The sequence below is a fragment of the Phodopus roborovskii genome, unplaced genomic scaffold (genome assembly GCF_943737965.1).
Source record: "Phodopus roborovskii unplaced genomic scaffold, PHOROB, whole genome shotgun sequence".
Classification (NCBI taxonomy): Eukaryota; Metazoa; Chordata; class Mammalia; order Rodentia; family Cricetidae; genus Phodopus; species Phodopus roborovskii.
Genome location: NW_026126651.1, coordinates 3,061,304 through 3,085,195, shown reverse-complemented (window position 1 = coordinate 3,085,195; position 23,892 = coordinate 3,061,304). Strand labels below are relative to the sequence as shown.

At 53.7% G+C, this 23,892-nt stretch overlaps 2 protein-coding genes across 2 annotated transcripts in view; one reads left to right on the top strand and one right to left on the bottom strand.

The window, feature by feature from the left end:
* The window catches only part of Otog (otogelin), a 65,571-nt gene extending 58,413 nt beyond the window's left edge, over positions 1-7,158 (bottom strand). The window contains exons 1-6 of the mRNA XM_051174238.1: positions 7,059-7,158; positions 6,652-6,712; positions 6,449-6,506; positions 3,337-3,412; positions 2,447-2,539; positions 2,119-2,273 (exon numbers count right to left, since the gene is read on the bottom strand). Coding sequence (XP_051030195.1) covers positions 2,119-2,273; positions 2,447-2,539; positions 3,337-3,412; positions 6,449-6,506; positions 6,652-6,712; positions 7,059-7,158 — 543 coding nt within the window. The remainder of the gene's footprint in view (positions 1-2,118; positions 2,274-2,446; positions 2,540-3,336; positions 3,413-6,448; positions 6,507-6,651; positions 6,713-7,058) is intronic.
* Positions 7,159-10,331: 3,173 nt separating this feature from the next.
* The window catches only part of Ush1c (USH1 protein network component harmonin), a 42,069-nt gene continuing 28,508 nt past the window's right edge, over positions 10,332-23,892 (top strand). Inside the window, 7 exon segments of the mRNA XM_051174302.1 lie at positions 10,332-10,375; positions 18,908-18,975; positions 19,413-19,556; positions 19,650-19,788; positions 23,371-23,479; positions 23,591-23,615; positions 23,804-23,861. Of these exon segments, the coding sequence (XP_051030259.1) occupies positions 10,340-10,375; positions 18,908-18,975; positions 19,413-19,556; positions 19,650-19,788; positions 23,371-23,479; positions 23,591-23,615; positions 23,804-23,861 (579 nt within the window). The 5' untranslated portion in view covers positions 10,332-10,339.

The following is a 23,892-nucleotide window of genomic DNA, read 5'->3' as shown; positions in this document are numbered from 1 at the left end:
GAGCTTCACTCCACCAATGCGACCCCCGTGTGCTGAGCACTTTTGCTCCCTGACCCCCATTGCCCCCCAAACACCGCTCTGACCGCCTGCATTTCAAGACTGTCTGGGGAACAGAGAGACGGGACGAGGGCCACATGCACACGAGACTGGAAAAGAGCAACGGTGGGACTCTGACCCAGATCTGAACCAAGTCATCTCCCAGATCATTGGGGCATGTCCAAGTTCCATCCAACCAAAAGGCGAGGTATGCATCACATTGCCTCACACAGATGTGCACACTGAGACACACCCAGACACACATGCTCTCAGACACCCTATGCACACACCCCTACCCCACACACTCCTGACATGCAGAGACCGGCTCTGTCATGCAAACACAGAGACCCTCCTATACCTCACACACTCCTGACATGCAGAGACCAGCTCTGTCCTGCACACACAGAGACCCTCCTTTACCCCACACACTCCTAACATGCAGAGACGCTCCTATACCTCACACACTCCTAATATGCAGAGACCGGCTCTGTCCTGCACACACAGAGACCCTCCTATGCTGCTTGGCCCCATTCAAGAACCCTGATTTAAGAGCCATACATCCAGAGGCTAGTGCAGGGTTCTAACGCTTGGGGGAAAGATTTTCAAAGGTCACCTGCCATGGGTGGAAATTCCCCAGGAGTCGACTTTCCACTCTATTACTCTTAGACATGGTGGACCAACCAAGCGGAAGCCCTCTTTTATTGAGAGGGGGAATCAGGAAAGCCACCCTGTCCTAAGTTAATGTTTTTCAAGCATTGTTGGTTTTGTTCATATGGTGTCTTAAAATGTAACCCTGGCTGGTGTGGAACTCACCGTGTGGAACAAGCTAGCCTCACACCCGCAGAGATTCGCCTGCTTCCGTCCCTCAATCCCTCTGTTCTTGAATTTAAGGTGTGTGCCACTAAATCTAGATCAAGCACGTCTGGCCATGACTCACAGAAATATCTCTATATAAACAAAACAGAGTGTGTGTTTCATTCTGTCTCTGATGCAGGGCATAACTCACTACACCGATTGTATAACTCATTCATGTGATGTCTGTGTAATTGTAGCATATCGGTTGTGAAAACGACCCAGTTACAAAAAGCTCCAAGGTGTGATAGGCCGTGCCGTAGGAAGTGACGCTTGTCACGGCACCTGGGCACCCAGGACATGCTCTTCAGTCTATGCCTGAGGATCACAGACAGCCAGGGGAGGAATGCTCTAGGGACCACTAAGAACTCCCTAATCCTGTCCCCGCCACTGCAGCCACAGCCAGTCAGAAACGCCATCACATCTGCTGGACACCAAGTCTCACACGGCATTCGGGCGTCCGACAAGCTTTGATTGGCAGACACTCATCCAGGTTCAGGGAACAAGCCCCAAAGGCGTGGTCTGGCCCCGAGAGGCTCAGCGTAGGAAAGGAGACCCTCCAGGACACAGTAACACACCCGAGGGGGCTTTTATCCAGTGTCTCTGCTGCTCGGGATGTCAGGAGACACAGGAGGGCTCTCAGAGGAAGAAGTGTACACAGGTCACCCAAGACTCCCATCACCCTCTCCGAGGCACCGTACCCCTCCTTAGCATGAGTGCTTCTCTGTCTAGAAACCCTCCCATCACCCCGACCTCCACTTCTCGTCTTTTGGAAACCTCCCGTGAGTCTCCTTTTCTATCTCAATAAATGTCACTTCCTACAAGAACCCTTCTGTCACGGCCATCCTTCACAATAGTCCAGATCAGGTGTCCGGGACGCTGCCTTTTAGACTTTGACACTTGGCCACGCAGCTCCAAGTTACACTTGAAATGCCTGCTGTCATTTGCGGTGGTTTCTCTATTAAAATGAAGCTCCGCAAGGACAAGAGTCTGTGCTGTTGTCCTAAGGGCACCCCACCATGAAACTCTGTACTGGGCAAATGTACCTGACTAAATGAACAAATGGCCAGAGGCAGCCAGGGGCAGCCAGGGGTAAGTGGGTGAGCAGGGGATTAGAACATGTGGCTCTTTCTAGGAACAAAGCGAAAAAGGAAGGTCCTAGCCTTCCCCAGCTCCCAGGCCCTGGTGGAGCCTGCACGGTCTGGCAGGGCAGGAGAGCGGAGATCTCACCTGGATGGAGAAGCTCTGACCATCAGGTTCATGGTGTCCCACCAGCGTGTAGCTGCCCTTTCCGGAGAGGTAGTAGTACAGGCCATCAAAGGTTTCCACGTGGTACTGCCCCCAGGACCGGCAGATGCTGTCCCGCTCAGGACCGGTGTTATATACTAAGACAGGGGAAAGTGAGCGTAGATCTGTATGAGCACCGCGCTGGAGACTGGTGAGTCCCAGATCTGACCGGGCCACCTCCGTTCCCCAGGCACAGCACTACTCCCAGATTCTGGACCTATAGCTTCTCTGCACCCATGGCCCCTCCTGGGGCTAGAGAGATCAGACCTACCCAACTGGCAACGAGGTCCGGTGGCATTAAAGCGTCTGCAGTCACAGGAAGCTGGGTGCACACACTCGCCCCCATTGAAGCAGGAGAACAAATCTGTAAGAGAGACAGGGGAATGTCACCCACTGTACCGAACCAGCAGAACCAAGACACGCTCCTCCTCCCAGGAGACTCCAGGGAAGTGAAGCCCCTGCCCCAGCCATCCAGCCTGATGGGGACCACACGGCTGCTCAAGGCCATAGCATAGCACATTTTCTGATGGAAATTCAGGGTGCAGGCTTAGTTAGAGCCTTGGCCTTCATTCAGGATGCATGAAGTCGCCCTGAGGCCACTTGGCCTGGGACTTCCCTAAGCTACACTTTTGGCTAGCACAGGCAAGACAGCAAAACCAAGAATATGAAGGCTTTGGGAAGATTCACCATTCAAGGAGAAGAGGCCAAAGTATGAATTGGGATGGGCGTGAGAACACAGGCCAGAGAATGACCAGAGATTAGGAGGGGACGGAGCATGGCGAGGGAAGGGTCACAGGCAGGACACAAACATGGGACTCTGATGGAGACAGCACAGATGCCATATGCCGCACATGCATCTAGACATAAAAGCTGGGGGGGGGGGAAGGCCTGAGATACAGGAGAGGTGAGGAGAGAGACCGCAGGAACTAACACATTGAAGGACCGTCGTCGCCCAGGAAGTAGGAAGCAAGACCAGAAAGGGTGTGAGCGTGAGCGTGAGCCAGAGCCAGGCTACAGAGATGTGAGCAGGGCACAGGGAGGCCCTGTGGGTCAACCTGGGGAAGGCAGGAAGAGACTGCAAGCCCAGAAAGCAGCTCCCAAGTGGCAGCCCCCCCTGCCCAGACTCTGCTCTGCACAGGCCACAGGGAGGGCTCAGCTTACAAGATGGTGCGCACTTGGCCCGGTGGAGTCGCCTTTCCCACGAAGACATGGCCACTGCATCTAGAGCTTCGGCCTCCTTTTAGGAACAGAGAAGAGTTAATTCGTGCTGAGCACATTGGGCTCCCATGTGTCTTCTTTCTCGTCGTCCGGATGCCCAAGGTGAAGCCAGCTTCCAGCAGAGGACTCAGAGCCACCTTCCCCCTCTACCTTGGCGGGTGAAGCCCGACTTCCTATCGATCGGGTGCTCAAACGACCCCCTTCTCCCTGCCTGAGAAGTCCTTGACCAATCCTAAGTCAGCCAGGCAGCTTCTCGCCCCACTTTGGCTCCTGCTTCTCAGATCATCCCAGAAATCAGATACACCCCCCTTTCTACCACCACCAGGGAGACCATGAGAATGGGAAAGGGTGTGTGGAGGGAACAGTTGCCACCCGCCTCCCACAGTCGCTGGACAGCTTCTAATTAATCATAGCCTTAGGGATCACAGCCATCACCCTTCTAAGCCCTCACTATGATCAGGGGACAGCCAAAGCTACAAAGCACCAAAGCCATTTCCTGGGAAATTCTTGATGGTACAGTATTGACACTTAGCCAAAGATAACTTGAACTCCTGACCCTCCTGCAAATGTTGGAATTATTACTGCCACCCCTGGCTTGGAGAATTTTTAAATCCTGCCCGAGTAATTAGTCTTCAGGACCAACCAGGGGTTTGCAATCATTTTTGTCATGAACGCCTTTAACAATCTGGTGAGGCCTGTGGTGGCACCTTTTCATAAAACTGTGTAAATACATAAAATGAAAGATTGCAAAAGGAAACCAATTATATTTTAATGTAAGAATGAAAATGTTTTATTGACGTGGGCTCGGGTAAAACTGTACATCTTTTAAGAGTAGCAAACGTGAATGCTGAAGATAGGAAATGCCGTAGCTTCTGTCGGTAATTGGCACTGCTAATACTCTTGAGGTTACAGTAGCAATAATCAAAAGTATACTAGCCCTCACTTGGTGTCCGACAGAACAATATCTTTTTCCTCAGTCTGGTTCATTACCTCCTGGTCATACCGCTAGTCCGCTGGAGAACACCTGAGCTCTACAGAGGCAGGTGGTGTCTATGAGTTCAAGGCCAGCCTAGTCTACATAGCAAGTTCTAGGCTAGCCACAGCTACAAAAAGGAAAAGGAAGAGAAAGAGACAAGGGAAGGAAGGAAGGAAGGTTGCTTGGCTACTAGCCTGGGACCCATCCTTACTTTCTTAGACCAGGCATTCTGGATAGAAACCCCCCAAAGTTCCACAATATGTGGGCCTCAGTCTCCCAGTTACAGTATAGGGAGACCATTAGACCATGTCCAGTCCTTTTAGCTTTGTGCAGTATCTGGAGCTATCTGCCTGCCACCTGAACTAAATGCTCAGGACCTTTGCTGGAGTCATTTGGGAAGAGGGACTGGAATGAGAAAAAATGCCCCATAAGACTTCCCTGTAAGCAATCCTGGGGGGATTTCTTGATTGATGATTCATTGGGAGGGCTAAGCTCACTGGAGCAGTGTCACCCTGGACAAGTGGTCTTGGCTGAGCAAATAATGGGGGGCAAGCTAGTAAGCAGCACCCTCCATGGCCTCTGCTTCAGGTCCTGCCTCCAGGCTCCTGTCTTGAGTTCCTGTCTTGGCTTCCCTCAGTGATGAGCTGTGATGAGTTGTAGATAAACACTTCTCTCCCCAAGTTGCTCTTGGTCATGGTATCTTATCCTCGGAACAGAAACTCTAAGACAGGACCCTTTCTCCGTGGAAAAGGGTGAAGCTGCCTAACCAGGAAATCAGCAAAGGAGACACACTCCCCACCAGGAATGAGAGGTTTGGATGTAAAGGATCATTATCTCTGTGAAGATGCAGGATTTCTAGAGTCCTGTGGGCAGAGGATCAGGCCTGCTCATTGTGGGGTCCCAGAAAGTCAGCTTCCCTATCTCTGCAAAGAAAGCCCTTTCAACTTCCACTTTTCAACTCAAATTGTACAGGACCCTGAAACCCGATGCCTGGAAGAGCAGATCAATGAAAAGAACATGCACTGGACAGGGGCATGCTATCTCTGACCATGCTGGGCTTCCGCACCCAGTCCTCAAGGGCAGAGAGCAGGGGAAATTTTTATAGTATAAATTATTCCCCCTAACTCACTGACCCAAGGGTGACCCCGAGCTGGACACAGCTGAGGGTCAAGCCTTCCAAGGGAACTTCACCATAGGTGGGCTGATGTGTAAGTGTCTGCGGTTGTAGGAGAAGAAAAGTGTAAGTCAGGATTGGAAAGAGAATCTGAGTCATCCAATTCAGAGATCAACAGTTTGGCAAATGAACCTTCAGAATCGGGGGATCCCGGGAGAGTGTGCCCCAGGGGATGGTCCGAAGTCATTGGATTATGGTGTGTGTGTGTGTGTGTGTGTGTGTGTGTGCCTGTGTCTCCCTCTCTTTCTCTGTGTGTGTCTGTGCATGTTTCTGTGCATGTATGTGTGTGTGAGTGTCCATGTGTGCCTGTGTCTGTCTCTATCTGTGTGTGTGCGTGTACATGCGCACCTGTGCCTGTGTGTGTGTGTGTGTGTGTGTGTGAGGGAGAGAGAGAGAGAGAGAGAGAGAGAGAGAGCGCAGGTCGGGGACAACTTCAAATGTCCTCCTTCAAGCTTTGCCCGCCTTTCGGGCCTTTGCCCCTCTGGGAATCTTTCCCTGCAGCCCCCAGCAGGTGACCCAGTTTTTGCCTTGTCTCCCAGAGTTGTCTTCCTGGGGCACTGCTCAGGGTATGGAGGGGGCCCGCGATAGGATTCCGCTCTTTCAGGGCCAGGCAGGGAGGAGAACGGAAGCCACTCTCTTAAACCCTCTCCTGCTGCCCTCTGGGGTGGAGGGGAACTCAGCTGTCTCCTGAAAAGGCCTGTGCCCACCCCAACTAAAACAACAACGAACAAACAAGAACAAAAACACCAAGGACCCAAGAGACCAGGAAAACAGAAACAGGCACGTTCCATGAGTTCGCACATTCAGATACCAGGAGTGTTTGCACCTCTCTGAATAACCCCCAAGGAAGAGCTTTGGTTACCTCAGGCCCCGAAAGAGACACCCCCTCCCCCAGGACCTCTTACCTGACCTTCCATCACTGCTGTGGCGTCTTCTGCAAGGGACATCTCCTGGTAGCCATGACTAGATGAGAAATGAGCTTGCTACAGGTGTGGAGTTAGCAGCAGGCATGCTTCCAGTCACCCCGAAGCCCAACCCCCACCCCCATGTGCTGAACCCCTGGGATCATTTCTGCCCAATAAGGGTGGGGCAGTGGACAGACACTCACCCGGGCTCAGGAACGGGCTCCTGTTGAAGCTCTGCACTGGCTTTCCATGGAAGCGTTGATGCTGAGGAGGGATGATAGCGTCCACTGCAGGTGAGCCCCCTTTGACGGGGCGTCCCGCTGGTCGGGAAGCCTGACCCCTATAACCCAGCGCTGCCTGCGCCCCAGCCACAGCATTCCCCAATCCTTTCTTCAGCCCCCGGGGCTCTTCAGGAAAGGTCCCCTCTTTCCTTCTGTCCTTGGGCCTCAGCTCCCTCTAGTCTCCACCCTGGGTCACTGAGAGCCATCTGGGTCCCAGGCAGGGCTCTCTCAAAGTCTCCCTCCCCTCTCACGGGGTGGGGGTGGGGGGGGTCTCACACTCTCCAACCTGCCCAGCCCTGGGCTTCCCCCAGTTCACACCCCCTTCTCACCCCGACGCTGCCCCCGCAGGGCCTCCGCAGCAGCAGGCTCAACCCGGAGCAGACAGCAGCAAGAGAGAAGCAAGCCTAGTCTGCGGGCACAGGCTCCCATGAGGGGACCGGCCGGAGAGCCTCGCGCACTCGGCTCTGCTCCGAGGTGGGTCTCGCCTCCTCTGGAAGCAGCCGCCCCTCTCATACCCGGCGGCTCCCTTAGGCCCTCCTCCCAGGCACTGGACTCCTCCCCAGGCTAGAGTGGCTGGACTGCCCAGCTCATTACCATAAGTTAAGTTTAGAGCCGGGCTACAGCCCAGCCTCTGTCCTTCAGTGCCATTGTAACTATCCCTCCCCAGGGAAGGCCCCCGGGGGAGCAAGGAGGCCACCTGTGAAGACCCCGATTCCCTCCCCCAAGAACAGGTGTTCTGGTACAGCCTGGAGCGGGCGGTGCGGGGGGGGGGGGGGCAAGCATGCCAGGCAGACGGAGCTTAAGTGGAAAGTTTTATTAGAAAGGAAAAGGTGGGCAGGAAAGGAAAAAGAGGCAAAGAGACAGAGAGAGACAGGGAAAGTCCTGTCGGCCCCAGGGGACAGCAGGAAAGAGGGGCGGGGGAGGGGAAGAGAGAGCAGAGAGCTGGAAAGAGTAAAGGGGGGTGGTCTTTCTTTTAAAGGGGTCCTTTGCACTTGCGGGCAGACTATGCCATCATGGAACCCTGGGCTGACCAGGGTACTGCCTGAGTGCATTCTGCCAGGTGACTGGGGCAGGCCGGCGGCCTGCATCCTTACCTCTGGGATGAGCCACTCAACAGTCAGTGGTAGAGAGAGGGCCCAGGGTTCAAGTCCTAGTCTGTGCGTCCATAGCTCTGACTTCCACCTGGGCCCAAGTCACCATGCTATCCTCGGTAAGGGCTCAAACAGGGAAGGCCAGACCTCAGTGCTCAGAGTGCCAGTGATGGTCCAGGAAATGCCGACATGCTTTGTTGTCCCTATCCAGGCCAGAGTGATGACTACAACTGTGGTTTTATCAACAAGAGGTATTTTGTAGGGAGAACTGGCCCCTCACAAACCCCTGGGGAGGGGTATAGTTTGGAACGCACACATTCATTTAGCAGATGTATTAAGAATCTATTGTGTGGTACTTACTGTTCTAAACATGTGGTGGGTAGGCTGGCCCCTTGAAGGCACTGGCTGAGTCAACGAGATAGCCCTGTAGAACGCAGTGGTCTCAGAGCAGAGGCGTTTGTGGAAAGGGGACCAGGACCCAGTCACACTAAAAGTTAAGTAGGGAGTAGTTTTTAAAAGATGTCTACAGTCACAGGAAAGAAGGGCCAGGTGGCTGCGCGCTGTGTTCTGCTGCGTAAGGACAGTCTTTGTTCTGGGTTCTAACTAGGAAGCCAAAGGCCGCATGCCGTACTTAAGAAACACAGATGTGACCGGAGAGATGGCTCAGTGGTCAGGAGCACTTGTTGCTCCTGCAGAGCACTGGGATTCAGTTCGCAGCACACACATGGCGTACAACTGACCATCACTCTAGTTCCAGGAACCCTCTTCAGCCTTCGCAGACACCACTGCACTACCGACATGCAAGCAAAATACTCATATACACACAAAAATAAGTAAACACATAAACTTTCAAAAGGAAGGAAGGCAGGCAGGCAGAGAATCAAAGACCTAAACCCCTAAATCGAAAGAGGACCATACCTTGTACCCTCTTCTCTGAACCTCTAAACAACTACAGCTCTCGCTATGACTTACCTAGTGGATAGCAAAGAATCTTAGTTTATATTAACTGCCAACTTGACACAATTTAAGAATGACTTGAGAGGAAAGGCTTGACTGAGGAATTGCCTGGCTCAGATTGGCCTATGGGCTAGTGTACAGGATCGTCTTAGTTATTAATTGATGCAGAGGGCGGCTTTATCCTTAGACAAGTGGTCCTGGATTTTACAAGCAAACTAAGCATGCTTCTGGGAGCGAGTGAGCCAGCCAGTGAGCCAGAAGAGCATCCCTCCAGTTTCCGCTACAAGTTCTTACTTGGGTTCCTGCCTTTACTCCTGCCAACCGTGGATGTGACCTGGACTCATAAGATGGGACAACCCTTTCCTTCCCCAGGTTGCCTCTAGGCAGAGTGTTTTTCTCAGCACCAGAATGAACCTGGATCAGAAGGTGAGAATACAAATCATATTTTCAAAGTTATTTCCCCAGGCATAATGTTATATCTTAACAGAGGCCGTAATTTAGCCCCCATGAAAACAACCAGCTGGCTAAATTCTGGCACTCAGCAGAGGGATCTAAAGAGCCTTCTCATGTCTCTGGAGCTACAGCGTAAGTGCCTACTTGATCCGGCCACTGATGATCGCCTTGTCTCATGCATGAGCATGCGAACACGTACTCTATTAAAGGCCCTAGGCACAGCAGTGTATTCTGGGTTACCGCCTGCTTTGTTGGGGACAGAGCAGCTAGCAAAGCCCGGAGTGAAAGTGAGCCAGTGGCTGGGTGTTCCCCACACCTGCAGGCCCCCATGAGTCACAGTCAGACCAGCCCGCCCCAAGACTTTTCATACTAGAAGGTGAATGGAGGAGGCCTGGGTGAAGCTCACCCCTGGGTGAGCAAGGGGTGGGGGAGGGGAGGTGGGCTCAGGAAGGCGATGGCTTCTGCCTGAGTCCACCACCCACAGGAAGAGACTGTACTCTATGCCAGTGCCACCACAAACATTTCCAAACCCCAGCTGGATAAGTTGGCCCAGGTTTGTGATTCCAGTAGTTGGGAGGTAGAGGCAAGGAGAGTCAGGACTTCAGGGCCAGCCTCCTCGGCGGCTACATACTGAGTTCAAGGCCTGCCTGGGCTACATGAGACACTTTCAAGAAGAAAAAAGAAGTTAAAGCTAACCCCCAGCCCCACCTGCCTGGCATCTTCTCTCCTAAGTCTTCTGCCTTAATCACGTGCAGGAGGAACCACTCCAAAATAAATAAATAAATAAATAAATAAAAATAAAAAACAAAAAAACAAACGGAAACAAGAAAACCGGGCAGCCTCACCAGCCAAGCCAGTATTAGCACCGGGAGCCCCTTCGCTTTCAGAGCCTCGGTGCTGAGCCCCAGGACAGCTGACCCCGCCTCCAGGCTGCCTTTTCTCCTCCCAGCCCCGCCCCTGAGTCTGCGAGGCCCCGCCCCTAGCCCAGAGGCAGGCAGGTCCTCTGCGGAGTGGCTGACCCACCCGGGCACTGAGCACTGCAGACAGGCAGCGCACCCTAAGGAGTCGATTCAGCTGCCACGCACGCACGCAACAGGGCAGGCTCAGCCATGGATCGGAAGGTGGCCCGGGAATTCCGACACAAGGTCAGAGCTGGGGACTGTGGGTGGGTGAGAGACAGACCAGAACCCTCTCCCTTGTCGAACGGAGTGTTGGGCGGGCTTGAACTTCTGAAGGAGCAAATGAGGAGGGACACTGGGGGCCCTGCTGTAAGGGCATACCAAACTCACCCTCTCCAGAACATGCTTTTTCTCCCTTGGCCCTGGGTTGGATCTGGACGAAGAGCCCAACTAGTGGGCAAGTCCCTTCCTTACTGATATCCTCAGCCCAGGGGTCTGTTGGACCCAGCAAGTGTCTGGGCCAGGCAAGGGGGGAGGGAGGAAACTGAGCCTTTCCTTACCCTTTGACCTCCAGGATAACTAGGAGCCCACTGCTGGCACTGGGACCTTTCTACAGGGCTGAGGTACAGCCAAGCTTCAGGGGAAGGACTAAGGAGGGGCCCGGGCCTGGCTTTGGTCTGTCAGTAGAGTCCTGCTTCCCTGGGGGGCCACAGTGGTTTTTTTAAAATCCTCCACGCCCGAGCTGCTGTATCTGTGGAGGCCACTGAGGCAGGGACCCAGATGGGGATAAAGCCGGTATCAACGGTATTCCATACTGTTCCATTCCGAGGCCCAACACCAAGCTGAGCCCCTCCCCAGTCTCGGGGAGGTGGAATGCCTAAAGCCCCCTCCCCTCCCTTCCCATATGGAGGGCCAGAGATGCCCAGAAGCCACGCACTGTGGGGCCACAGAGGTCACAGACCAAGAGCTTAGGCCCCATGGCAGGGACCAACCAATCGCTCACTTAAAATGTGTTCTTGTGACAGTCCCCGTCTGCTCCCTCTGTGACTGCCCTGAGGGTGGGGGGCAGGCCTTAGGCTGTGGGATCAAGGGTTGGTAGGAGAAGAAAGAAAGGGTGCTTCCGGCCTTCCGGCTCCCGCTCAGGGGTGACATCGGGCCGGGAGCTGAGCAGGAGCTGAGCTGGTCAATGTCAAGGGAACCCTGCGTTCAGTAGTGCGTTAGAGCCCAGGGATGTGTGGGCTCAGCCGCAGTCAACATTTCTGAGTGTAGGTTTCCGCCAGCCCTGTCTGAGCTTGAATTTCTTTCCTGGCCTCTGGCTAGCTTTCACTTTCTACAGTGCTGTTTTTACCTGCTCTTTACCTCTGTGGAGAGACTCACGCCCAGGTACCCCGACCTCTGGCTTGACCCCACAGTCATCCCTATTCCTACCTTCCTGGTTCTAGGGGGCCCCAGGCCTCTGCATTTCCCTGCCCAGGCTCCTCTGAGTCATTACCTATTAATGTCCCCATGTCACAGGCAGGGCAAGTATCTTAGTGAGCAAGGCCTGGGCTGGACTTTGCGCCCTGCCGTCTCAGTAATAGAGACAGCCTTGCCCTACCCGGATGCGGATCATCCGGAACGGAGAGGAAAGATTCAGTAGAGACGAGGGCAAACTGAGTGGAATTTACAGCTTGCTGCTGCTTGTGCTGTAAACCCCCTTCCTGAGTGTTTTAGGCAAACCCACTCTTGAACAGAAGCTTGCAGTCTAAATCTCTAGTTGCTAGACGCAGGTAATGAATGTATTGTCATGGATGACGCTGGGTGACCTAAAGTTACTTATCCTGTCTGTGACTCAGGTCTCAAATCTGTGAATTGGGCATACTGTTTAGCTAATAACATTACCATGACTGCTGCCTGAGACCTGCATGTGTGTGGGTGTGGGTGTGTGTGCGTGCGTGCGTGCATGTGTGTGTGGGGGGGGTGTGCGTGCGGGCGTGCGTGTGTGTGTGTGTGTGTGTGTGTGTGTGTGTGTGTGTGTGTGTGTGTGAGGCTTCTGTAAATCGGGAATCTCAAGTCTCATCCCTGCCACACTCACTAACACAGAGACCTTGAGCAAGCCATTTGATCTCCGAGCTTTTGTTTCCTTCTCTGTGAGGGGGTGGGTGCCCATGTGAGGCAGGAGAAGGTAGGAATTTGAGTGCAGGATGCTCCGGTTCCCCAGCCAAAGTCTGCATTACTGTAAAGATTCTCTCCAGCTGCTGCTCCTACTGCCTTTCGGGGTTCAGGCCCAAAAGCAGCCAACAGCACTTACAGCACTGGAGGGAACAGCCTTGGGCTGGGAAGAGCCAGGCCAGGATGGTCAGGGACTAAGATCTCTCGCCAATGCTGATGGAGCGAGCGGAGCAACAGGCTTTCAAAGAAGCCTCTCTCTTTGTTCCCAGCAGCACTCAAGCCGCAGAAGCCTGGTTACTCATTTGCTCAGAAAATGTTTATTGCCTCGCCAGCAACCACACATTTATGAGCAGCTCTGCTGCACCCTGCCCCAGGCCCAGTGACCAGGGGCCAGTCAAGCAAGGGAGGGGTGGAGGAATGAGAGCAGAGGAGCCCTTCTAGGCTCTTCCCTTCTAGGCTCGCTGTGCACGCATTCATTCGTTTGTTTGCTCATTCATTTATGCAGGTGTGCAGTAAGCACTCTCTGGCCTCCTAATATATGCCAGGCAGAGTTCTAAGCATGGAGGAGCCCTGATGGGGAGACAGTTACCACGGAAACTAACAGTACCTTATGCTAGGGTGCTGTGACGAATGCCGGGAGAAACGGGTGGGGGCTACAGAATCCAGCAGGCGGTGTGTTGTGTATAGCCACCAGGAAGGCCTCTCTAGAGATGCGACATTTGAACCTCGGAAAAGAGGGAGGCACCATGTATCACGTGAAGGAGAAAGCAGTAGAAGATGCAAAGAGGGAAGTGTGTGCCCGGTGCTTCAGAGTAGCAGGCAGGACTGTGGGAGGGACTGCATAGCGGAGTCAGAGCGTGGGCAGAGTTCAGAGAATCGGTTATAGAGAGTGGCTTACATTTGCATGTGACTGGCCCTGTGGCTCCCAGGTGGAAAGAGGGCTTCACTCAGTAGGGACGCGCTGCTGAGTGCCTGGCCACTATCGTTGGAGGTGCAGCTGGAAGGCTTTACTCCTGGATTGGCTGGGGCTGTGACTGTGACTGGGGTAAGGCTGGAGCAGACAGAGCCAACCTGAGTCCCTTTAGGAGGTCTGAAATTTGAGGACTGTGGGGAGCCAGAGGTGAGGGCTCTGGAGGTCTTGGGGTAGGAGTGGCATTTAAAGCCTTGGACTGATGAGGTCACCCAGAAGATGGGGGGAAAGACCCAAAAGATCACGGGGGGGGGGCAGGTGAGTCAGAGGAGCTAGAGGTGCAATCCGAGGCCGGCTGCCACCTCCCTCCCAGCTGAGCCACACTCCCAGACCCTTTTACTTTTGTTTTGAGCAGGGCTCTTCTGTAGCCTAGGTTGGCTGGCCTCGAACTCCCTATTAGAGGACTGACCCTGAACAACTTCTTTTTTTTTTTTTCAAGTCAGGGTTCCTCTGTGTAGCAGCCCTGGCTGTCCTGGAATTCATTTTATAGACCAGGCTGGCCTCAAACTCACAGACATCCACCCGCCTCTGCCCCTCGAGTGCTGGATTAAAGGCGAGTGCCACCACCATCCTGACACCTCCCAGGTACTAGGGTTATAGACACTCTAGGAGGGCAGGCTCTCTTTGTACTTTTTATTTTGGGATGGCACTCACTAACTTGCCTAGGTTGGCCTTGAACTCTCTCTAGCCCAGGTAGGACTTGAATTTGTAGCACTCCTGTCTCAGTCCCTGAAGCATCTGGGACTATAGTACTGTACCACCAGGCCCAACTGAGACTCCAGAAAAGAGGAAGGACATGTCCATGACATTTGTGGTGATGGTTTATAGGAGTAGTTTCACCCCAAACTCACCTAGTTGTCTCCATTAAATGTAAACAGCTTTTCACATGTCAAACACACTTCAACAAAGTGTTGTTTTTATTCGTTAAGATGGAAGATGTTCGCTTTGGTTTTAAATGTCAGCTTGCCACAACCTGAAATCACCTGGAAAGAAACTCACTTGAGGAACTGAGTGGATTAGAATGGTCTATGGGCTGGTCTGTGGGGATTGCCTTGGATTGGCCTGTGGGCTGGTCTGTGGGGATTGCCTTGGATTGGCCTGTGGACTGGCCTGTAGGGATTGCCTTGGATTGGCCTATGGGCTGGTCTATGGGGAATGTGTTGGACTGGCCTGTGGGCTGGTCTGTGGGGAATGTGTTGGATTGGCCTGTGGACTGGCCTGTAGGGATTGCCTTGGATTGGCCTATGGACGGGTCTGTGGGGAATATGTTGGAATGGCCTGTGGGCTGGTCTGTGGGGATTGCCATGGATTGGCCTATGGGCTGGCTTGTAGGGATTGCCTTTGATTGGCCTATGGGCTGGTCTGTGGAGATTGCCTTGGAATGGCCTATGGGCTGGTCAATGGGGAATGTGTTGGATTGGCCTGTGGGCTGGTCTGTGAGGATTGCCTTGGATTGGCCTGTGGGCTGGTCTGTGAGGATTGCCTTGGATTGGCCTGTGGGCTGGTCTGTGGGGAATGTGTTGGATTGGCCTGTGGACTGGCCTGTAGGGATTGCCTTGGATTGGCCTATGGGCTGGTCTGTGGGGAATGTGTTGAATTGGCCTGTGGGCTAGTCTGTGGGGAATGTGTTGGATTGGCCTGTGGACTGGCCTGTAGGGATTGCCTTGGATTGGCCTATGGGCTGGTCTGTGGGGATTGCCATGGATTGGCCTGTGGGCTGGCCTGTAGGGATTGCCATGGATTGGCCTGTGAGCTGGCCTGTAGGGATTGCCTTGGATTGGCCTGTGGGCTGGTCTGTGGGGATTGCCTTGGATTGGCCTGTGGACTGGCCTGTAGGGATTGCCTTGGATTGGCCTATGGGCTGGTCTGTGGGGAATGTGTTGAATTGGCCTGTGGGCTAGTCTGTGGGGAATGTGTTGGATTGGCCTGTGGACTGGCCTGTAGGGATTGCCTTGGATTGGCCTATGGGCTGGTCTGTGGGGATTGCCATGGATTGGCCTGTGGGCTGGCCTGTAGGGATTGCCATGGATTGGCCTGTGAGCTGGCCTGTAGGGATTGCCTTGGATTGGCCTGTGGGCTGGTCTGTGGGGATTGCCTTGGATTGGCCTGTGGACTGGCCTGTAGGGATTGCCTTGGATTGGCCTATGGGCTGGTCTGTGGGGAATGTGTTGAATTGGCCTGTGGGCTAGTCTGTGGGGAATGTGTTGGATTGGCCTGTGGACTGGCCTGTAGGGATTGCCTTGGATTGGCCTATGGGCTGGTCTGTGGGGATTGCCATGGATTGGCCTGTGGGCTGGCCTGTAGGGATTGCCATGGATTGGCCTGTGAGCTGGCCTGTAGGGATTGCCTTGGATTGGCCTGTGGGCTGGTCTGTGGGGATTGTTTTGGTTGTTAATTGAGGCAGGAAGACTCACTGCCCACTGTGGGCAGTACCATTCCCTGGGCAGGGAGTTCTGAACAGTGTAAGAGAGAGAAGACAGCAGCTGAGCATAAGAAAGCTAGCAGCAAGGGTACATTTATTTCTGTCTTTGACTGTGGATGCAATTTGACTAGCTGCTTTGAATTCTAGCTTGACTCCCCACCAGTGATGGAGTACAGCCTGGAATTGTGAACCGAATTAGCCCTTTCTCCATCCAAGTTGCTTCTGGTCGTTGAGTGTTTTCATTACGGCAACATAAATGACACTAGAACAGAAGATAATAAAACAAGGGCAAATAAAGCTGGAGTATTTCTTGTGTGGAGTGAAGGCTAGGCCTTCACCCTAACTACTTACTCTTGCCTACGTTCACTTAATAAACATGTATGGCCGCCTGCTCTTCTAGGGACTGCCCTCAACTCTTCCCGTGTTAACTCACTGCATTAATGATGCAAACAATTACCCTCAAAGATGAAACTGAGGCGGCCAGAGGTGCAGATATAGTCCAGGAGGGTTTGCTGGCCCTGCCCCCCCCCACACACACACGTACAGTTCACAGGCTTCACACAGACTCGTGAGTGAAGACAGAAAATCCGATCCAACATGAAGGGCTCCAGACAGAGGTGGGGAAAGGGGAACATGGTGACTGGTGACTGCCTCCCTCTAATCAGCAGGCGGGGCCGCTATGCCCCCCGCCCCCCAAGATCACAGCACTGGGGTTCAAAGTGTCACTTAACAGGTGGGGTGGGGCGGGGCGCTGGATATCAAACCTAGAGTCTCATGTAGGCTAGGCCAGCACTCTACCACTGAGCCAGCCTCCCCTCCCCCCAAAGCTTTGATAACCGTGAAGAGAGTCCGGAGTGGCGGGTTAAAGCTTTCTGAGTTTGAGGTTTCGAGGTTAGCCTGATCTACTTATTAAGTTTTCGACCAGCCAGGGCTACATTGTGATACCTTGTCTCACCAACAAACAAACAAACAAAAACAGTAGAAAGGAGCTGGGAGGTGGCGGCGCACGCCTCAGTAGACAGAGGCAGGTGGATCGCTGTGAGTTCAAGGCCAGCTTGGTGTACAGAGTTCTAGGGCAGCCTCCAAAGCTACGGAGAAACCCTGTCTCAGAGAACAAAACAAACAAACAGACAGACAGAAAGCAGTAGAAAGGAGAGAGATGAGGATTAGAGAGAGACATCTCTAAGGCAAAGGTTTGGATGTTGGGGCCTGAAGGGGACTTGGGTGCTCTTTGCCCTGGAAGACCTGAGCCCCGCTACACATGGCACAACAGTACAAATGTGGCATCGGACCTGGGTTCAAATCCCAGCTCTATTTGTTAGCTGTGGCCTTGGGTCACCCCTGTGATACTCTTTGTGTAACAATGTAAGAATAAGGGTCTCACAGGGCTTTGAACAAATGTCACCATAGGAGCTCCTGGGCGCCCTGCAAGAGTCATTTTACCTCTCCTTCTGTCCCCATGGCTCTTCTTCCTGAAGAGTATGGGCAGTCCAAGAGGCAGGGCCTAATGAATCCACTTAAGGCTTATTTATTGAGTAGTTACTCTGCATTGGTCATGAGGAATGTGCACCGAAGCTGACCACACTTTCTTCTAGTAGACAAATTCCAAAACATTACAAACCTAAGTTACAAATGATTAGCAATGTCCCAGCGGAGCTGAAATAGTTCCCAGAGGTGGGAATAGGTTGGTTAGTAGGCAGGAGAGATGGCCTCTGAGGGAAAGAAGCCAGCCATGAGGGTGAAATGGGAAGCGGGGGACTAATGTGCCTAAACCAGGGGGCCGAGGGGGTGGGGGTCTGGCTTACACAAGGACCTGAAAGGGGACCCACACAGCCAGGAAGAGTAGCAGGCTAGGGCAGGGACTTGGCTAAATCAAGAGAAGGAGTCTGATGTTGTTTGTTTGGTTGGTTTGCTGCTTTATGATGGCAACTGACTCTAGAGCCTCGCGTGTGGCAGTCGGACCCTCCAACACTGAGACTCATCCTCGCCTCCTGGCTTTGATTTTACATGCATCAAGAAACTATGAACCACTCAAGTGGCATTATCTTAATATACGAAGACTTTTCTGGTCCTAGAGGATTCGGTACCATAACCTATCTTCCCCATCGCCTATCCCTGCAGTAAGGAGGGGGATGGACTGGGGGAGCTTCAGGAGTCTCTGTCACACACAGTTTGAGCCCTTGGAGCTCAGCTGGGAGCACAGCCTTCTGGGACCCTCCTGTTCTCAGTCAAGTGCTCAGGTAGACATAGGAGAAAGGGGACTTCCAGACAGAAACTGGAAATCTGCACTTCCTGCTCAGGTTCAAAGCCCCGAGGGGTCTTCCAAAGTCCGTGAGGTCCCTGTAGAGAGACATGGCTGCCCAGGCGCTGCTCCAGGCCCCGGGCAGGCAGGAGAGCACAGCTTTTGCAGCAGCTCTGGAGGCAGAGACAGGACCACAGTGCTAACCCCGGAGACAAGACGGGAAGAAGCCCCGATGTCCCCGCCAGCACCTGCCCTGCCCTGCTTGTTAATCTTGGGCTAAAGAGAAAGCCAGGGTGCAGCCCTTGGAGATTTGCCCTGAATTTGGGGCTCCTGGATCCCCAGCTCCCCAGAGATAGGGGTGCTAATGAAACATCACCCGAACGTGACCTTGGAGGCCCAGCTACTGACGTCAGCAAAAGCTGGAGTGATGTAACCTAATCCTCCCCCTGTAGGATGGAGAAGGAGAGGCCAGGAGGCTGACTAGTGGACGGAACTCAAGGCCAGGACCGGGCCAGGACAGAGTACCCCAGTCTGGGCAGCACTGAGGGGTTGGGTGGTAGGGTGCTTCTGGTAGGTAGGATGTGTTATCTGAGCGAGTGGCCCAAATCCTTCCTCAAGGCATGTATCTGCCACTACAGCCACCATCAGGTGAGACTATGGGCTTCTTCCCGACACAGGTGGAGTAGCCGTGAGGGAGGCTGCAGTAACACAGGAGTTGTGTGTCACTGTTGAATGGGGGTCTGTGTGCACATAAGCTTTCAACCCTGCATGTGCCCCTGCCAGGTTGCTTTGGGGACAAGGTGTGTCTGAGCTATTCCGGGTGTCAGGCAGTGTGGTCCCTGGTTTTCCTCTCCTCTTCCTTCCTGAGCCTCAGGAACTGCTGTGGCACTCTGGACTGGGAACCTCTCCTGCCCAGGTCTTCCGTGGACACACTGGGGTCTCATGGAACCTGGAGCTATTATTCTGCTTTTTTTTTTTTTTTTGGTCTTCCAGGTGGATTTTCTAATTGAAAATGATGCAGAGAAGGACTATCTTTATGACGTGCTGCGCATGTACCACCAGTAAGTGTGTGTGGCCAAGCCCAGACAGACCATCTGAATCCCGGGGGGTGGCACATGCTCCCGGCTCCGGGCCCAGAACCCGTGTATATGTTGTTTACATGCTCACGGCTCCAGCATCTGTTCACATGAATACTGATTTGGCTCTGGGCTAGGGCTTAGGGGTATACAGCGAGCAAGAAAGACTAACCTCTGTCCTCAGGATGCTTCCAGTGTGAAGGGTTCCAATGAGTGCCCGCATAGGTTCAATGGAATATGAATGTTAGCACAGAGCAAAAAAGCCAGCTGTCCCCGGGCCACCTCCCCTGTCTCTGGTCACCCGCTTGCTTGGGGTTCATTTAGTGTGTGTGCTTATAAGCTCTGTTAGGGCGCAGAAGTGGGGCAGAGGTCACAGCCAGGGTGATGTCTCAGACACTCTCCCACCTCTGACCCTCCCAAAGGACCATGGATGTGGCTGTCCTCGTGGGAGACCTAAAGCTGGTCATCAATGAGCCCAACCGTCTGCCCCTGTTTGACGCCATCCGGCCCCTGATCCCACTGAAGCACCAGGTGGAGTATGACCAGTTGACACCCCGACGCTCCAGGTGGGCCCCCAGGCCAGGGAGGGGCCGGCCTGGGTGCTGTGCTGGCTGCCAGACCTGAGCTGGGCCGTCAGCAACCTCCCGTCCCCGTCACAGGAAGCTGAAGGAGGTGCGCCTGGACCGCCTGCACCCAGAAGGCCTCGGCCTCAGTGTGCGTGGGGGCCTGGAATTTGGCTGTGGACTCTTTATCTCCCACCTCATCAAGGGCGGCCAGGCAGACAGTGTTGGGCTGCAGGTGAGTGGAAAGAGCCAGAAGACTCGGGTCCGGATCTCAGGTGCCCTGTCTCCTCCTCCGTGGCACAACGTGGCTTTGGGGAAGGTCCAAGCGGTGTTCTGATGAGTGAAAGTCTTCAGGGTGCAGGAACACGGTGTGTGTGCCTGCGTGTCTGTGTGAGTCTGTGTGTGTCTCTATGTGTGTGCAAGTCTGTGTGTGTCTACATTTCTGTGTGTATGTCTCTGTGTGAGAATCTGTGGCATGTCTGTGTGTGTGTGTGTGTGTGTGTCTGCATGTGTCTCTGTGTGTGTGTGTATGTCTGTGCCTGTGTGTGTGCCTGTGTGAGTCTGTATGTGTCTCTGTGTGTGTCTGTGCGTGTGTGTGTCTTGTGAGTTTCCGTGTATGCATGTCTGTGTGTCCGTGAGTCTCTATGTGAGTCTGTGTGTCTCTTTGCGTGTGTCTGTGTCTGTCCTCACACATACTAGGTAAACACTCCACCATGGAACTCTGCCTTGCCCTTTCCAGTTTTCTTGGGTGAAGTTGGGAACCTGACTGGTGCCTCTTGCCACTGCCACCGAGCCCCTCCCCAACTCCCCTACTTCCTGAAGGAGGAGCAGTTAGGGCAGGCACTTGGCACCGATCACTTTTTAGTCTACCGAGTGTGATTGGGGTAGAGCTTAAGGACATAGACGCTGCTTCTGGGACACCGATCACTTTTTAGTCTACTGTAGTGTGATTGGGGTAGAGCTTAAGGACATAGACGCTGCTTCTGGGACACCGATCACTTTTTAGTCTACTGTAGTGTGATTGGGGTAGAGCTTAAGGACATAGACGCTGCTTCTGGGACGTCCGCTCAGATCCTCATCGGACTACTGGAGAAATGGGAGTGAAATGAGCCGGTGATGGCCACATCCTGGGACACCAGGGCTGTGAGAGGACATGTCGGTATAGAGGGGGAGGCTGGCGAGCACCTCCAACCAGGCAGTACGCATCAGAGAATCCTTTTATGGGGTCCACAGCGACTCAGAGGTCAGTGAGCAGCAGGGCCGCACCAGCACCCCAGGTTTCTCCCCCCCCCCCCGTGGTCCCCCGCGCAGGCGCGCACGCACTTTTGTGTCTGAGCTGGGACAGCACAGGCAGACCTCCAGGTCTCAGAGCTGTTTTTGTCCCTCCAGGTACATTTTGTTATCAACATCCTCATGGGGGGACAAAACAGGCTCCAGGGGGCTCCAGTGCTAATGGGGACAGCAGGGAGGAGGGGTGGGGACAGCAAGCTGACAGACAGGGCTTTGTTCACAAGCCCTGTCTCAGGCCTCTCAGTGCCAGCTGAAATTTCAGCCCCTTCATTGTTCTTCTCTCTGTGGCACATTTTCCAGCTCCTCCCCTCTTGAAGTCAGCCGGGGGCCCCCTTTTTCCAGAGTGAGCACAAGCACTTCCCAGCAGAGCCCCAGGAGGGAGGGCACCGGGACACTCTCGTGAAACCTAGACAACCCACCTGCTTCTCAGGCTTATGAAACAGCAACCCCTTCTCTGGGGCTGTTGGGCCGTCTCTTCTTTGTCCCGCTGTCCCTCAGATTGTCATGTTACTGCGATCCTCATACAAAGGCTCTTTTTCAGGGTTCTGTGTAGAGCAAGGGGTAGAGGGAAGTTGATCCTGCAACCCTACCCAGGGGCCATGTGGAAATCTTTCTCACTAGGGTCCTGGGCAAGTTCCTATAGTAACAACACAGGGGATCCACTCAAGAGGGGCTAGGACAAAACGGCCTTCATCCATTGACTGGTGCAGGGTTCAAGTTTCTCATGCTGGAGGACAGCACAGGGAAGATTCTAGAAGGCAGGAGGAATTTGACCTGAGAGGGGGGCTTGATCGAACCTTCCAGTAGGCCCTAGTCCTGGGACTTCAGCCATGCTGCTCCTGCCCCTCCTGGATTCTTAAGATCCTTTTCAAACCTCCTTTATGTTGAACTATGTCCTTTATTCACATAAGTGTGCAACTGGCTGCTTGCTCATGTAGAAAATGGTACTCCAGGCCTTTCCAGTCCCAGCTGTAAAATGGACAGCGTAATCCCTGCCTTCTTGTGGGACTTGGGGCTCTGACAACACGGGAACTGCAGCCAGGCTGGGCCACATGCCCTTCTTTTCCAGACACCCAAGGGCCAGCATGCATTGTCTGTCACGGAGACCTGACTGCACACTTTGCTCACTGGGTGACTTTGAGCAAATCGCTTCCCCTACCCGAGCTTCTGTTTCTCCATAGTGCCACTGCAGTCCCCACATAAAGACCTTCTCGCAGGTTCCATGCAGAGCAGATACACACGTTCCTGCCCTCTGGGTTGTAAACTCAGGTTGGAGGAACGCCACAGCTGTTCTCTTTAAGTCAGTGTCCCCGGAAATGTAGAAAGTTCTCTGTGACGCCTCCTCTCTGGACACTGAGAAGGTGGGTGTTTGCGTCCCTTTCCTGGTGGCCATGAGAGGTGACTGTAGGAGCATTGCCGTCTGGGAGCTCATCTGGAGTCCATCCGAGTCTTCCACTGTGCTAGCCTGAATCCAAGAGACCTGTGTGGTCTCAGCGAAGCCCGTAGCCTCAGCCTGCAGGACACCTGTGTTCTGTCCCTGTGCGGCAGCTCCTGCCTTTGTGGTCTTGGCCAATACATCATCCATACCCCACCCCAACCCACACTGTCACCTATCCCTACCACACTGCCTTCTCTTTCATGAGACGTCCAAAGATCCTGCAGCTCTTTGGTTGCTCTCTGAGGAGCTTCTGTATAAATCCTCAAGGCCAAGTGCTTAGAGGAGGCAGCAGCGATGGCCAGCAGGGGGCAGTCTCGCCATGATGTGCCTCTTAGAGCTGGCTCCACAGCCCTCAATAACAACCGTTTTTTATAAAGAAGCTGCTGTGGATCCCATACTGGCTGGCCTTACACACATTACACACATGTTTGTTTAATTCTCAAAGCTTCTGTGGTATTCCTTGTTTTATATAGGAGAGAAACTGGTGCAGAGAATTCAAGAGACTTGACTCAAGTCGTGCACCTAGTAAGAATTAAAAAGTAAGGATTGGGACACACAGAGCCCTCCCTGTGTTCATTCTCGGTTCTTTGCTTACACCCAGAACCAAGGTCCAGAAGTCAGTTTAACGTCATTGCGTTTCCATGTGATGGAACAAAGGAGATTGCACGCTGGTGTTAGTGACGTGAGCTTGGGTCAACAGTCACAGGTCCCATTCTGGCTCACACTGGATGTTAGTAAGGGACAGACAAGAGCCCATTTCTGAGGGCAGGGAGGTACAAAGAGCAGGTGGGCTGCCCGATCCCAGAACCCGATGGTACCTTGGTGGGTTAACGAGAGCACCAAGATGAGGAGACGGAGTCCTGCTTCCTGCCTCAGGGTTTCTCCCCACCCCGGGTCTGGGAACTGAAAGCATGGCCTGCCTTGGATCCCTCCACTGCCGGAGGGCAGCTTGGCTGTGACCTGGTACAAAGCACAGATAAAAGCTTTTTGCTGGTTGCCAGCCCCCTGTGGGGCTGCACGCATCTGGCAGTGGATCCACTCCTCTGCTTGGCTTTCTACCCCATGCTTGTCCCTTCTCTCTGTGCCAAGGTAGGGGACGAGATTGTCCGGATCAATGGCTACTCCATCTCCTCCTGTACCCACGAGGAAGTCATCAATCTGATCCGCACCAAGAAGACTGTGTCCATCAAAGTGAGACGTAAGTGAGGCCAGACGGGACCAGAGCTTCGTGACGGGTTGGGCTGCGGGCCTCAGGGCCCCCAACTCCAAGGGTATCGGAGCTTCCCTAACATGCTGTGTTTCCCCGCAGACATCGGCCTGATCCCCGTGAAGAGGTAAGCAGGCTCATCTGTGGGTTGCACTGCGAACCCAGAGTCCTGGGATCTGGCTCCTGCGTGCCCTGACATACGCTGCTCCTGTGCTGGGGGTAGAGCTGGGCAGTGGGGTGGGGTGACAGCTCCACACACCCCAGACCCCTCAGATGCATTTATTGGCTTCACTTTCCATGACCTCTTCTCCTCAGCAATCCCGAGGAACCCCTCAAATGGCAGTATGTGGATCAGTTTGTGTCAGAGTCTGGGGTAAGAGACCCTTCGATATGGGTTGGGCAGC